This window comes from Corvus moneduloides, chromosome 2, assembly GCF_009650955.1.
Source record: "Corvus moneduloides isolate bCorMon1 chromosome 2, bCorMon1.pri, whole genome shotgun sequence".
In the NCBI taxonomy this organism is placed as follows: domain Eukaryota; kingdom Metazoa; phylum Chordata; class Aves; order Passeriformes; family Corvidae; genus Corvus; species Corvus moneduloides.
The window spans coordinates 17,142,865-17,157,445 of record NC_045477.1 but is presented as its reverse complement, the minus strand read 5'-3'; the positions used below and the strand labels follow the sequence as shown (position 1 = coordinate 17,157,445).

At 39.9% G+C, this 14,581-nt stretch overlaps 1 protein-coding gene across 1 annotated transcript in view; it reads right to left on the bottom strand.

The window, feature by feature from the left end:
- Window positions 1-6,391: 6,391 nt before the first annotated feature.
- EMSY (EMSY transcriptional repressor, BRCA2 interacting) overlaps window positions 6,392-14,581 on the bottom strand; it is a 45,628-nt gene continuing 37,438 nt past the window's right edge. Inside the window, 4 exon segments of the mRNA XM_032097830.1 lie at window positions 6,392-10,424; window positions 12,017-12,500; window positions 13,306-13,549; window positions 13,552-13,900. Coding sequence (XP_031953721.1) covers window positions 10,230-10,424; window positions 12,017-12,500; window positions 13,306-13,549; window positions 13,552-13,900 — 1,272 coding nt within the window. The 3' untranslated portion in view covers window positions 6,392-10,229.

Genomic DNA, 14,581 nt, shown 5'->3' with positions numbered 1-14,581 from the left:
TTACTTTTTTCATATGAAACAATTAATTCTGAGTAGCTGTACCTGAAAGCAAACAGAAGTTGAAGCTGTGGCAGAGAAACCCATGGAAATCCAGGGGGGATCAGGTACAATGGTTTTAAACTAAAGAGGAGGATTTTAGATTAGAAACTCATTTCCCAGAGAGTGGGGGAGGACAACGGCACTCTTCCAGAGAGCTGTGGCTGTCCCATCCCTGGAAATGTTCAAGGCCGGGCTGGTCGGGGCTTGGAGCAACGTGATGTAGTGGAATGTGTTCCTTCTCATGGCAGGGGGATTGGAATGAGATTATTTCAAAGGTCCCTTCCAACCCAAGCCTTTCTATGGTTCTATGAAATCCGAAGTATAATTGGCCTTTAGTTTTGTGGTTTAACCCATCCACACTACTCACGGCCCTGAGCTACTCTTTGTCCTTAGTGTATTAGAAATTGCAGAGACTTCTTGCTTTTATTACACAAGCAAGCACTATCCTACATAGTTCAGAAGGGATTGGTGTTACCTGAACAGTAATAAAATAGTAATTAATAGTAACGGAAAACTAAATCTGTGTGCTAATATAAGACTGTAAGGAAAAGGAAGCAGCAGGAGCAAGGCTGAGAATTTCTTTCACAAGCAGTTCCCCTGCTAACTCCTCTCTGGTGAGGAGAAGATGGACCAGCACAAGGCAGTAACATTAAGAAGAAATTTTTCAAATGTTTGTGAAAGAACAGGAAAAATATGAACACCCCACAATAGCAAAGTGGGGACATTGCAGCCACAAACTAAGACAAACAAGACTGTAGCCAGGACACCGTGCACAGCATGGAACATGTTGTGGACCTCTGTAGGCTGGGTCCCTGCCAAGCCAACCAGAAGGTATCTACACTAAGCTCTCCCAAGTAGGAAAATTTGTTTTGGTATTGAGAAATTAAATGCAGAAATTAAATGCCAAACAACATTTTGGTGATACTCCAACAGCAGCAATAGCAAGTGTTAGTTATTTTAAGTTGCTATTACAATACACATCTGGCCAGGGAAGCAGAAGACAAGTCTGATGGACAATTCATACCAGAAAGACACATACCAGAATTTCAGGAGTGAGACTATTCTGTTTCATTGGGCTTCTTGTACTGGTTTGGTGGAGACTTGGGACTCTATGAGAAATATTATGATCAGCAGGATGAGTGGAATATAACAAAAAGAGGGCTCAAATCACAAGACTTTGAATTTTCATAAAACATCAAACCAGAAAGTTAAAACATTAGTTAGAAACAGATTCTTAAGTCTGTAAGAGAAACAATCACCATTTTCCATAGGAATATAATCCAGTCTGTCCAAGTGCATCCTAGTGTTTCCATTGCCTGTTAAATTCCAGGCTCAAAAAATAATGCAGAAGCTGTCATTGCGTTAAGGGACATTGTCACAGGATGCGGCAGCAAATGGGATGGCCAGCAATGGGAAATGTTTTTGCAGTGTGGACTCATTTATTTGTGGAGGACTGCATAGCACCCTGCCAAAAAACAAGGTGAAGGATGAAGACACGCTAGCTTCCTCACAGGAGACTCCACAGGTCCTTGGGGGTCATTATAATGTCTGTCTTTGCTTTTGTACTGCTTAATTTCATCACATCCAGGACTCTTTACACATCCCACAGGAGAGTCGTAATAATTGTGTGGTCGATGTCACCACATATCTCAGTGGTGTGATTGACAACCTGAAATTTGCAAGCTGATGTGTCACTTCACCTGCTAAGCTCACCAGGCTGCAGAAGGCATTCTCTTCCTTCCTGCTTCTCAATGGTCCCATGAGCTCCACTGACCTGTGCAGTATATGTCTCTCCAAAGAGAACATGCATGTGTAACACATCAACACCTTGGTCTGTGCCATGCAGTCAGAGCGCCACACACCCTCCTCCAAATCATAAACGACCCAATTGTTTAGGTTGGAAAAGATTGAGTCCCACTGTTACCCCATTCACCCGTATTCACCACCAAGCCACGTTCACAGCTTTCGGACACTTTCAGGGATGGTGATTCCACCACTTCCTTGGGCAGCCTGTTCCAGTGTCCCATCCCACAGCAAATGTCAGTTCTGTGAGGCAGTCTCCAAGGCATGGAAATCCACATCTTCTAGGCCTGTGGTGAGGAAGCTGTCTCATGCTTTTTTCTACAGTCACCCTAACCAACTAAGGAATTTCTTGGCAATTTCCAAGGGGAACTTCATTTAGATTAGACCTAAAAACCTCCATTCCGTACATTACTGCTGTCCTGCTAATCTCTAGGCTGTAGGTTGCTGCAATATGACCACAAAGTCAGGGATGAAAAGGACAGAGAAGAAGGGAAAGGGAAATCATGAAGTCCTTTGGAAATCACACAAAGGACACCCTTTCTGCCTGAACCAAGATCAAGAATGTGATTTGTAATGAAAACAAACCTCACTCTCATAAAAAAGTTGTTGAACAGGAAAAGTGATTTCCAGTAGCTTTAAGAATGAAGTTGGATAATTTAAGCTTTATTTTCTAGGAGTGGAAGGTAAGGAGAAAAGAGGTTTGGGGGGGGGGGGCCATAGTCCACCTCAGTCAGTAACTTGGTAACTTTTTGAGTTCTTTTAAGTTTTGCAAACAATGGTACCAGTACCAAGTCAACCATCTAGGTGCAAACCATGGTTGTGTCTCACCATAACAGGAGCTGCAGCTCTCTGTAGGTGATTTTGGTAGCTCTCCTCCAGTTGTCCTGCTGGCATCTGTACACCATCGTTTTCCACATTTCATCTGTACATACCACATACATCCAAATCAAGCAATTCCCCAGATCAGTTCTTCTACCCAACTTTTGCCATGGGACTAAATAGCTCTGGGGCCAGAGTTGTGCTTGTGCCATCTGCACCTTGACTGAAAGAATTTAAAGGATCCAGGTTACATTTACCCTCAAGTTTAAAGTTTGCAACCCCTGTTCCTCAATCCCAGTTTATTTCATCTTGAAGTTCCTATTTTATTTCCAAACAATAACTTTCCATAAAGCACCTGTCCTAACCCTAACCAAAACTAACCCCAAGCCCTGTGGTACTTTCACAGTGGCTGATCAGATGAGGCAACTGCTCACTGAGTCCGTGCCCTACTATCAGTTGAATTTCATAGCAATTATTTGTAATGCCGCCCTTTAGTAAGAATTATTTGTAGTAAAGCCTTATCCTGTGTTCTCTGTATTTAGCAAGCTCTGCTTTGCAGCATGTTCCTGGGTTGTCTTAAGATGCTTTGGCAGATTTTTATTATTAGTTTGGTCTCATTTCTATTTATTGCAGGAGAACTCATGCATCCCTCAGGACAAACTCAGAGGCGAGCACAGTCTCCACCAAATGAGCTTGTGCTTTCTCAAGGAATGGCTATAGCAAGGCTCTGCCCTGACCAAAATCCCTACTTCACAGGGAAGACAACCCTCCGGTTCTCAGTCATTCTGGGCTTGCAAGTGTCACATTTACATGGTAGATTTGAACAAAAGCTGTAAATCAAGAGCTGAAACTGGCCGTGGTCACCTGTGGATCTATATTATATATTTTCATGCAAAAAAAGAAGGCTGCACAATGCTCAGTAACAGCTATTACATCCAACTGTAGACTGATGCAGTTGGAAAAAACACTTCCAAGCATTCAAATCCTTCTCTGGACACCTTTTTAATATTAAGAAATACTAGAAAGTGACATCTGATTACAGTGTTTTGTTAGTATCCTGTGTCTCTGCAGTCCAGAAGTGGCAGGGAGAATTGAACAAGTTGAAGTCTGGAGAGGAAAACAAGTATCTCTATTTCTGGGAACACTGCAGCTACAACATTTTGTTCATGCTAAATTTGTGCTTCTTCCTTGTGGTTTGTTCTCATGCTGTTGTTAGCCTCTTCTCAGACCAATATAGTATTTCTATTTCACATCCAAAACAAACCAAGAGAAAAACCAGAAAACACAGCACATACTAGGAAAGAAGAAAAAAGAATGCGTGGGTGGCCACTGGAAAAAGTTGTTGAGTTTCCATTATGGTAGGTTTCCAAAAACCCAGCAGGACATGGTCCTGAGCAGTCTGACCCTGCTTTGAGCAAGAGGGTTGGACCAGATAATCTCCAGAGGCTCCTGCCAACCTCAGTGATGTGTGGGCACAAAGAACTATTCCCAGCTCCTTGCCGTATGCAGGTCTTGGGCAGCATCCTTAAAAGCAAAAAAAGCCTGTGCAAAGAGACTTCCAGAGCCATTAGTTGGCCTCTGGTAGTGATGCCATGAAGATTTTTTTGCCTTTTCTTTTATACCCGTTGTACCTTTTTACAGCTTCTGTATTCTTAGTGCTTTTTGTCTACATTCTTGGACTTGTATGTTCAGCTAGGAGACTAAACATTTTAGAAGCTTCATAGGTAGGGGTTAGTGTCCAGGGGTTGGTGCCCCAGACACCAAGGTCCTCTGCAGAACACATTCTGTAAACTAAGATAGAACCATCCAGGGGAAGGTTCCTTGGGGTATGGGGCTCATTCAAGCCTCTCATTGGAGAATTGATAGATCTGCTAATTAGTAAGACCTATAATGTTATACCTGATCTTTTGGGGGTGTGCATCGAGGTGTGCATTTCAGTGCATTCGACCTGGACGTGGTGCACCTAAGGATCCTTAAAATAAATACCAAGATAAAATCCCTTTTTCCCTTCTAAGAGTGTTTGACTCTTGATTTTAAGACCAGGAAAAGGTATCAGTAGAGCCTGACATGAAGGAAGTCCTGAAGTACTGGAGATCTATGAGCCTCTGGGACAGTTCTGACTATGAGCTGTGACAAGCTGTTTTTTTTTACCACATAAGACAATTTCTGAACAGTGTTTGCTCTAATAAGTAATAAATTAGGCTCTTACAAGTAAGGATTATCAAAGTTTTAGTAGAAGTGCCATCGAAAAGGATTCATGCTAGGTAGTTTGGGCATTCAAGTGACAGAATTAGATTATCTTGGTCCCTTTCTTCCAAGCCAAACCATTCTATGGAGTCTAAATCCCATAGGTAGTCCATGAGAGACTGGCTATTGTGCCTACCACTCTCTGAAGGGTTCAATGATAGCCCAAAAAGCCCATGGTCCTAATCATCCACTCACAGTTGGGTGATGAGAGTAGCTTTTCTAAATCCATTTAATAAAGGCTGTTACAGAAACCAGGATCACAGAAAATTTCAAAACTGCTAAAAAACTTAGGAGCTGGAAAGCTGATGAAAACACCAAAAATCCTTAACCCCCCCCCCCCCAAAAAAAAAACATACAAAAAAAACCACTAAAAAAAATTTAGCTTTCAAAAGAGGCCAAGGATTGAGCAAAACTAAAATCATAGGAAGTTTTGAGTAGGACCAGATCTGGAGTATTTGTTGGACATTTCTAACAGTCATCAGAGAATCGTAGAATGGTTTGAGATGGAAAGGACCTTATAAATCATCCTGTTTCAACCCTCTCCTGTGGGCAGTCCTGGGCTTCAAAAATGATTCAAGACCATTTGGTTACTCTTCAGTACACAGTGCTTAAAAACTTAATACCATTTCTGCACCAAATAATTCAAAGACTCTTTTCTCTAGAATTAATGAGCAAGTTCCCAGGTACGGATTTTCCTATTTTAACACTTCCGCAACTTTTCACCAAAGCACACTGAAAATACTCTCCCAACCCATCCAAGATGACCAAGCATCCCCACATGCCAGTCATAGCTCTATATGCCTCAAGGTACCACAAAATTCTCTTTTTATTTTCACAGTTTAAATCCTTAGCATACCAATGCAACTCTCAATTCATTGCCAGTATCAGACATACGAGGCCACTAGATTTCAACCTGCAGCATCTGTGCTGGTTAGAGAGAAAGACTGCGTATGACAGAAAAGACTATACCATTGTCAATCCCAGTTAATTATCCTCCATCTTACTATTGATTTTTTAAAGTTTACTTTTCTTTTTTTTTTTACCTTCAGAGTGTTGAGGCACTGGCACAGGTTGCTCAGAGAAGCTGTGGCTGTCCCATCCCTGGAAGTGTTCAAGGCCAGGCTGGATGGGGCTTGGAGTAACCTGGTCTAGTGGAAGGTGTCCCTGCCCATGGCTGGAGGGTTGAACTGGATGAGTTTTAAGGTTCGTTCCAACCCAAATCATTTGATGATGATACTCTGCCTCTATACCAGACTGAAATGCCCCAATGACAATTTCTTCTTGCAAAGGAACCCACAAACACTAAAAGTACTAAAAGTACTTCTTCCCTAACCTTCTCTTTGATAAGCTATGTTAAGCTCTAAATTTATCATAAGGTGTTTCTTTTCTACTGGAAGAAAACAGATTCAAAGATTCTCAGGACAGACTTTGAGTAGGGGAAAAACTCAGTCCCACAGTGTGGAAGAAAACCGTGCACAGGCTGTTAGCAAACATTCTTCATGGTTTACTTCAAAACTTAGGGAAAGGAGTCCAGCATAGACACACAAGTGCTAAACATACTTTTTTCCCAACACAGGCAAACCCCAAAGCAGTATTTTTCTAGTTCATTATCCTAAATTATGATCAGTCCTCTCTGGATTGAATGTTACCAAGCTGAAACCATCTGCCTTTGTGTGCCCCTGTGGAGATGCACAACCACCTTCACCTGTGAAATCCTTAGACTTCGGGAACTATTTTTACTTTAGAAACAAAAGCATTTAGTCTTAATTCAAGATTTTTGATTTTTTAAAAGGCTTCAGGTAGGTTTTTTTTGTTGTTGGGTTTTTTAAATCCCATTGATTTAGTCATGTGTTCTGTTCAAAGGGCCCTAAGGGCCCTTTTTATATTTTGCCCTGAAATTTCAAAAGCTTGCTTTGTCAGTGGGAGAAGGACTGAGACTGAAAATACTTTCACCCCAATGGTTTAACCTTTCCAGACAACATGCAGTCCTCTGTGATTCTCTGTATCTTTAAAACACACATAAATTCCCCCTAGATTCAGTAATTCCTCTAACTTCAGTTCACTTTCTTAGCATCCTTTTTTGAAAATTCATGTGTTACTGCAGTGCCAGAGCACGTTCATTAAACTGCTGAATTCAAAGTGACTCATTAATGCCATTTCACTTGCTCTACAATTTATCCACAGCCTCCTGATAAGATACAAGCCTAGTGCCTGCTAATTCCCTGTACCAAAAATTAACACCACCATACCTACGCTTTCTTCTATTCCAAGGAGGGACATCAAATTAATTTCAGGAATGAAAATGCAGCTTATGAGGGAGATAGGATATGCAAATATTATCTTACATACGGATGTTTTATTTTTAGCAGTTTGCTGATATTTATGGGGCTGTGAGAAGTGGATACATGGCTGCAGATGGATGAAGTATCTCAAGGGCACGTAGGAAAAGCTGCACATCTGCCAGGCAGGACAAAAGATGCCTGGAGTTCATGCAAAGGAGAGAAGGCCAAATGCTCCAAGCACCTCGTCTTACTATCATTATCAAAAATGATGTAAAAAAAAAAAATTAACATATCTGCCCTACATTTTAGGTCATCTTGTCTATTTCTTATTTAGAATATACACATAAAGGTATTCATATGGTGAAGTGCTGAAACAGACAAATTCAACAGAAGAATCTGAAGAAAAACAAGTTGAAATTTGGGAAAGCAGCAAGAGAAGAGTGTCAAGAATTAACACATTAATTACCAAAGTTCCTTCTTCTAAGTTTCTTACATCACCCCTAGACATCCCCACCATGTGCTTCAACTTGCCAACCTGAAATCAATCACTTCTCTAAGAAACATGTAAAACTTTCAGGTGTTTAACAATTTGCTGTCTTCAAAGAACTGTCAAATAGTCCACTGTAGTTGTCCATACCTTTGCTCCAGTCATCACTAGAGAGGCAAACAAGTCTTACATAAAACAGAATAAATTGGACCAGAACTCAATACAGTAAATGCATCAGGTGTTGAATTCACCTTAGGCCATTTCCTGGTATCTGTTTTTGGCTGGGGAAAGCATATACCTTCACCTAAAACTGTAACTTAGGGCAATGTTCTTGGTCATAACTGCTTAAGAAAAATCTTGCTCTCTCTTATATTCTCTTGGCCTTCCCATCCTAGACATGCCAGGGACACTCAAAGCACTGCAAGAGCCCAGGTGACAATGAAAATTTGATACAAGCCAGAAGAACTGTGTGTGTCACCTGCTTTGGGCCTTTCACAGCTGGGTATGAAAATGCAGACCATTCCTTATGCTGACTTATGCAAAGCACAACAGACTGTTCACTGCCAATAACATCAGTATTAAGTCACTTTTGTCATTTTGTAGTAATGTGGAACTTTCACAACTTAGGCAATAACTTGTTCGCTTTTGTTGATGCCTGTGATTTCATTAAAATAAGAGTAAAAACTCCTGAACAGTTATCAAAACCTGAACTACCTACAATGACATACTGGCAGGGTTATAATTTAACTAAAGAAAGAAATGTGAAATGTTTCATTTATAACATTATTCTCTTCAATCCCGAGCACTATGGACAGCAGAACCCAAACCAATACTTATTTCAATATAAAGGTAACAAAAATAATTTGTTTCATAACCCAGTATTCCAGTATTTGCATGTCAAATTTATCAGAACACTTCTCCACAATTATAAACTACATTATTTTGGAATTAATGCTGATGGAAAAGAAAACAGAAGGAAAAGAGAAGTATATGAAGGTCCTAGTGACTTTTATAAGGTAATTGAGGTTAGAGAAAACCAAGAGCCCCCTCTAGGGGTTACTGCAAGTTCTAACATAGGTGGATACTCGGGACAGGTATTATAAATGGTTTTTAGGGCTTGTATTTTTTAGCTTGAGTTACTCCAACTGGATTTTAACCTTAACTACAATATCAACAGTAAAATGACAGCTTAAAAAAAAAGACTGATGCAAAAAGCTGTATTAGACTTTGGATGATGAAATTACTTAGAGTAGTACTTCAGCACCAAAACGTGGGCAGTTAAGCTTATACATGTATATACAATAAATGATATGTCAAAGTCATAAAATGCTTAGTTATTTATAATGAAATCTATACAAAACAGTTAAAAACATGGTTTTATATACATTTTGGAAAAAAAAGTATTGTCTTGATCACCAGAATGCATTAAAACTGGTTCTCTTGTCCCATCTGAACCCAAACCGCTCTCTGTGACTTTTAACTATCACAAAACCCCAATGTATTGCTTCAACAAGCCAAGGCATAAGGCTAATTTTGGAAACCTACCACTGTATATCCATTTAAGCTTTTAAACTCCCCAAATGGTCAACTTTAAAAACAGCATGTAAGAGTAAAATAGAGATCTTTAAAAGTCTTAGCTCACTTGTAAATTCTCAAGTTCAACTTGGAAAGATGTTGAACTATTTATCCCCAATTTTGAAAAACTCATTAATAGCAAAAGACACCTCCTTCTTCCTGGTTTGTACTAGAATTACTAAAACTGCCTGTTTCACAGGAGCTTTTCCAACAACTTGTCTCACTTGAAATTTTATATTTAAATAATTAAACAAAGGTTAACTAGAGTAGGTGAGCATTTTGTGTGCTTATGGCACAAAGAAATGCCTCATCTACCATTACCTGACTTCTTGTAAAGCATGAAAACAAAACTCCACTAGCAAATCTACTTTGCTATGAGTTAGTGATTTATTTTGCTTATTTCCAACCATTCACCAACTTGAAAGAATTTTAAAAATATATATTTTTAGGCTTCTGAAAAAAATTTTTAAGTGAGCATGAGTGCAAGAAAGCTAACCAATTCCAAAATTCCTGGGGCTTTTCCAGCACTGTCAGAGACATTTTTTCTCTCACATGCTATTTGAAAATAAAAATAGTTATTAAATGTTTTCTATTTTTTTTTTTAAATGGTGTTTCGCTCAACAGCTAAAAAGACACAACAAAATAATGATCTCTTTTCAGGGAAAGCTGTTTCAGTATCTGGGCATGGGCTTCAATAGCACAAGCTGTAGAATTCATTGCAGATTCGTTTTTTGAACAGGAGTACATTCCACTCTCACAGGTTTACTCAATCTCGGTAACTACATCTTCTTTTTTTTCCCCAAAACAATTTTTAAGATGCAGCTTTTGCAATACTGTCTTGTTAAAACACACTGATGCTTCAAGAGTCCAATGAACAATTCTAATAGGCAAAGTGCTCTAAGACATCACAACAGAAGGGCATCTTGGATACTCAAAATCCCAAGATACTTTAAAGTGCACTCCAGTGTCCCTAATCCTTAAGATTGCTCAGCAGAACTTTGAGAGGGGCTGGGCTCAGTGCCGTCCTCAGTGCTACTGTCCACATCTTGCTCCATTGCCGTCTCCTCATCATCGAGGCGCTGACTGGTGAAGTTGTTGAGCTCCAGGAGCCCACTGGGTTCCACCACCACATTGGAGCTGGAGTGACAAGGGATGGAATAGTGAGGGATAGTCTGAAAGAAAGAAAATATTAAGTTTAATGAACAATTTTGAAGGTAAAGGCATCTGTGCAAGCACAGGCATTAATGGAAAAGGGATTATTTTCCCTAACTAAAGCTTCAAAGCACCCTTTCACTGGATTGGGTTGTGAAAGGTAAAATTTGAATAATCTTGCTCTCCAGGCAGTGATGTTGGCTTTTGATCTTCCCTAAAGGTCTGTGACAGCATAACAGATGCCCATCCACCATTCTGCAAACCCAAAGCAGAGATAATATTTTCTTCAGCCTTATCTTTTTCAGACAAGACATGCCGATAAAAGAATAACCCGAGCTAGAATGACTCACAAGGACCATCAAGTCCAACTCCTGGCCCTGCACAGGACAACCCCAAGAATCCCACCAGGTGTCTGAGGGCATTGTCCAAGCACTCCGGAAGGACTATGTTTTTTGTATACAACAGAGTACAAGGCCTGGCCCTGCTCAGAGCTGCAACTCAGAGGCTGAGGAAACACAATAGCTATTTATTTCTAAGATGATGATGATGATGATTATTGTTATTGTGGATTTTTGCTTGTACTTTCATAGATTAGAAGCTAAATCTGTGACTATACAACTGAAATTCTGGGCAGTATTTGACTTTTGAAACAACTCATAGCATGCCACAATGATAAATATTACAAATTCTCAAAATATACAAGTTTGAAGCAAAACAGAAATCTACCTTTGTCTATTTAAGGAGGACTAAATATGAATACAAAACTGGTAATTTCTCCAAAAGAAAAGATAGCCCCAGTAAAGACTTCACAAAGTAGCACGAAAATTTGAAACCTCTGTACACAAATTGTTTCCTGCATCAGAAGCATTTTCACTGTAACACAAGTATGATACATATTAAAACAATTTCAATCCACACTACCATTTGTGTGAACATATGCCATGCCAACTCACATAAAGTCATACAAAGACTCACATAATACCACTTGGAAGACTTAACTATCTCCTCAATTGACATTCTGACAATTTATTACAACATACACCCTCATATTTAAGGCAGCAGAATCAATGAAAATATCAAGCATAGCAGTTAGGCAATGATTCAAAGCATTTAGGCTAAAGATCAATAGTAATTTTATCTCAGAAGTGGTAAGTCTGATCCTATGTGAAGTTAAAAAGCTTTTTTTCTGATTTCAGACCTTATTTGCTGAACTTTTCCAGAAAGCACAACCCTAATATGTCATTAATTTTACACTTAGAAGCAACTTTAATAGAGTATATAAAAGATTCTAGAACATAATTCCATACTAAGTGTTGAAGCAGTTTTAAGCATTTCAAATGAAAATAACTTTGTAAAATGAGATGAGCCTGGTTGTTTTCTCAACAGAAGAAGGAAGACACTGAGGGCAGAGTGAATGATACAGTACTAGAGAAACCTGAGCCCAATTAAGAAGAATTACACTTCAAGGAAGCAATCAATTGCAAGATTAGAGCAGAAACAGAACCAAAACCTGGGGAATAAACCTACAAGTACTCGAACATCAGTGACTATCATCACATCAGATGTGTTTGCTCTGCTCAATCTTTGCCTTATTTGCTCTGTCTTCTCTTACCTGGACAACAATTTCTGATGAGCTTTCTTCAGCTTTCTTTTGTGATATATTCTGAATGTGTATAAACTGGTTTGTTGCAGGTATTCCTTGTGCATCGAGTTTCCTCTCTGTTAAAGTAGGACCAACAGCAGGAGGACTTGAGCTGGATTCTGCATGTGTCTGTTGCTGGGGGATGGAAGGTGCCGTCATCCCTACTGCAGCCACCCTCGGGCCCTGGGTACAAGGTGACGACTCTGCTTCACTAGCAGGTTTACTAGTGGACGTGGCCTTGTTTGGGGGATCCACTATCGTATGTTCTATGTTTGCATCAATCTGAGCTTCCACCATAGACACTCTCAATATATCTGCTACTGCTGTCTCCGTGGATGCCTGCATGGGAAATAGGCTGGTAACCAGCAATGCCAGTTTGGGCACAGAACTGCCACCTGCTGCCTTTGAAACAGAAGGAGCCTCATGCCCCTCAAAAGTTATCTCTGTGTTGCACCTGAAAATCAAATTTTTGTTGTGCATATTACAGTTAATATTTTTTAAATTGAAATCCTAATCAATATTTCCAAGGACAGAATGGCACAAACAACATACTTGCTATTAGGAAGACAATTGAAACTCAGTGTTTTAACAAAGGAATTAGCAATGATAGGGCAACAGTTAATTGAAGCCTGGGGAAAAGCAGCTTTTTAGGCTGCTATATAAGGATTGTAGCAGTATAATACCACAGCAGCCTAATTTTCCTTTGGGATTTACAGCCCCATGGGGTGTTTGCTGGTTTTCACATCTATTCCTACAAGGGCCAAAAAAATTTTACTTTTCTGGAGTTACTTAAAATACATTTTTTTTTCCATGTTCCTCAGTCTCTACCTTTTTCCCTCCCAAGAAAAATCAAATTACTCCTGTACATGAAAGCCATATAACTTCAGGAAGATATGAACTACAAAGGAAGAGGAACAATGGAGAGCCTTAGGAGACTGCAGTGTATTCATGTTTTTTTCTACAGAAATAAAAAGTGCTATGGGAATGGAAATTAACAATGTGTTATATCTAAAAATTAAAAGAAAATAACTAGGGACAAATTCCATGCACCAGTAGTGGCTGAAATTAATAAAAACTGTCCAACAAAACAAGTTTGTGAGCTCTATGGATTTTTCCCCTATAACATGTGCTTCTCTCTCCTAGTGTCAACCTTCTGATGGGGTAATCACTACCAGCGGAATGAGGGATTCTCTCTTGCCAGGACAAAACACTGCTACAGTGACAGGGTCAGTGTTTAATTTTTTTCCTTGAACAGCGACGTGTATTTTGCATGCTATCAATATTCCGTTACCTGGCTTGCTGGCTGTTTCTCTGAAGAGGCAGGTAGCTGCATTTGACTCTGGGGGGGCTGGGGTTGCACGTAGATTTTTTGTGCCGTTGGTGCCTGTTGCAGTTTGGGCAGCTGCTGCGTGGTTTTTACTGCAAGCACCTGTACTACAGTTTGCTGTGGCTGTGCCACTAAGGTAGGGAGTTGCCTTTCTTTGGCCATCATATGGTGTGGGGGTGCTGTGCATCTGGTTTGGTCTGTGCTTGCTCTTGCTGCAGGGGGGTTAGCTTTTGATGCCTTATGGAAAGCTGGGGCATTTGTGGGAGTTTGTGCTGGATTTGATCAGCCTGTAGGTGGATTGTCTGCTTCTGCTTAGTCTGGAAACACTGCAGAGTTTTCACTTGCAGTTGAGTCTGTTCCAGCTGCGGCTGACTCAGTTTTTGCTGTTTTTGTGCCTGCGATTGTGTCAGGGCAGATCTGTAGAACAGGCCAGTCTGAGGATCTAAGGTGTCCATCTCTTCCACTTCTCCTTCCTCAGTTCCAAGTTGTTCACTGTGTTTGGTAAATGCAGTATGACTGCTTAAGGCCTTAAGAAGAAGAATTTAGAGCAAGTTAGTAAAGAGAAATATAAGAATACACAATCTAGAAATAATTTTTCGTGTTTCAAATGGACTACTTTAACTTTTTTTACATTACAGACTCCCAATTCACGTATAAAAAGATACTCTTACATGGATATTTCACAATATATATGCAATTAAGAGCTATTAGTATCATGTTAAACTGTGGTACATCTCTATGTGAGAACATGAACTCCACAACTAACCCTCCGTGGGATTATGTAGATCTTGCTTGTGTCAGACTGAGGCTCAAAGCTTCCTAAGGTTGCCTGGCAGTTGGATATGAAGACGCAGGAAGTAGCAGGTGGTTCAGCCAGTAGCTCCTCATTAAAGCCAGAGTCTCTCTGCACAATGAATTTCTATTCTGCCTCTTGAAAGCCTAGTCATCTTCTCTATGGTTTCTTCTGCAGGGGCCCACATAACTACAGGCTGTCCTATTTCAGCAGAGATCCTCTCTTTTCCTTCCTTTCTAAAAATAGTATTGCAATTTTTCTTGGGCATTACACAAACATTTGACTTTTTGAGGGAACAAGCAATCTATGCTTTGTAAACCAAAATGTATAAATGTAGTGACAGTGTTAGCAAGATGAAGCAGCCTAGTCCCACACCTGTGAAAATATACTGCCTGATGTGCGTTTATAACTCTAA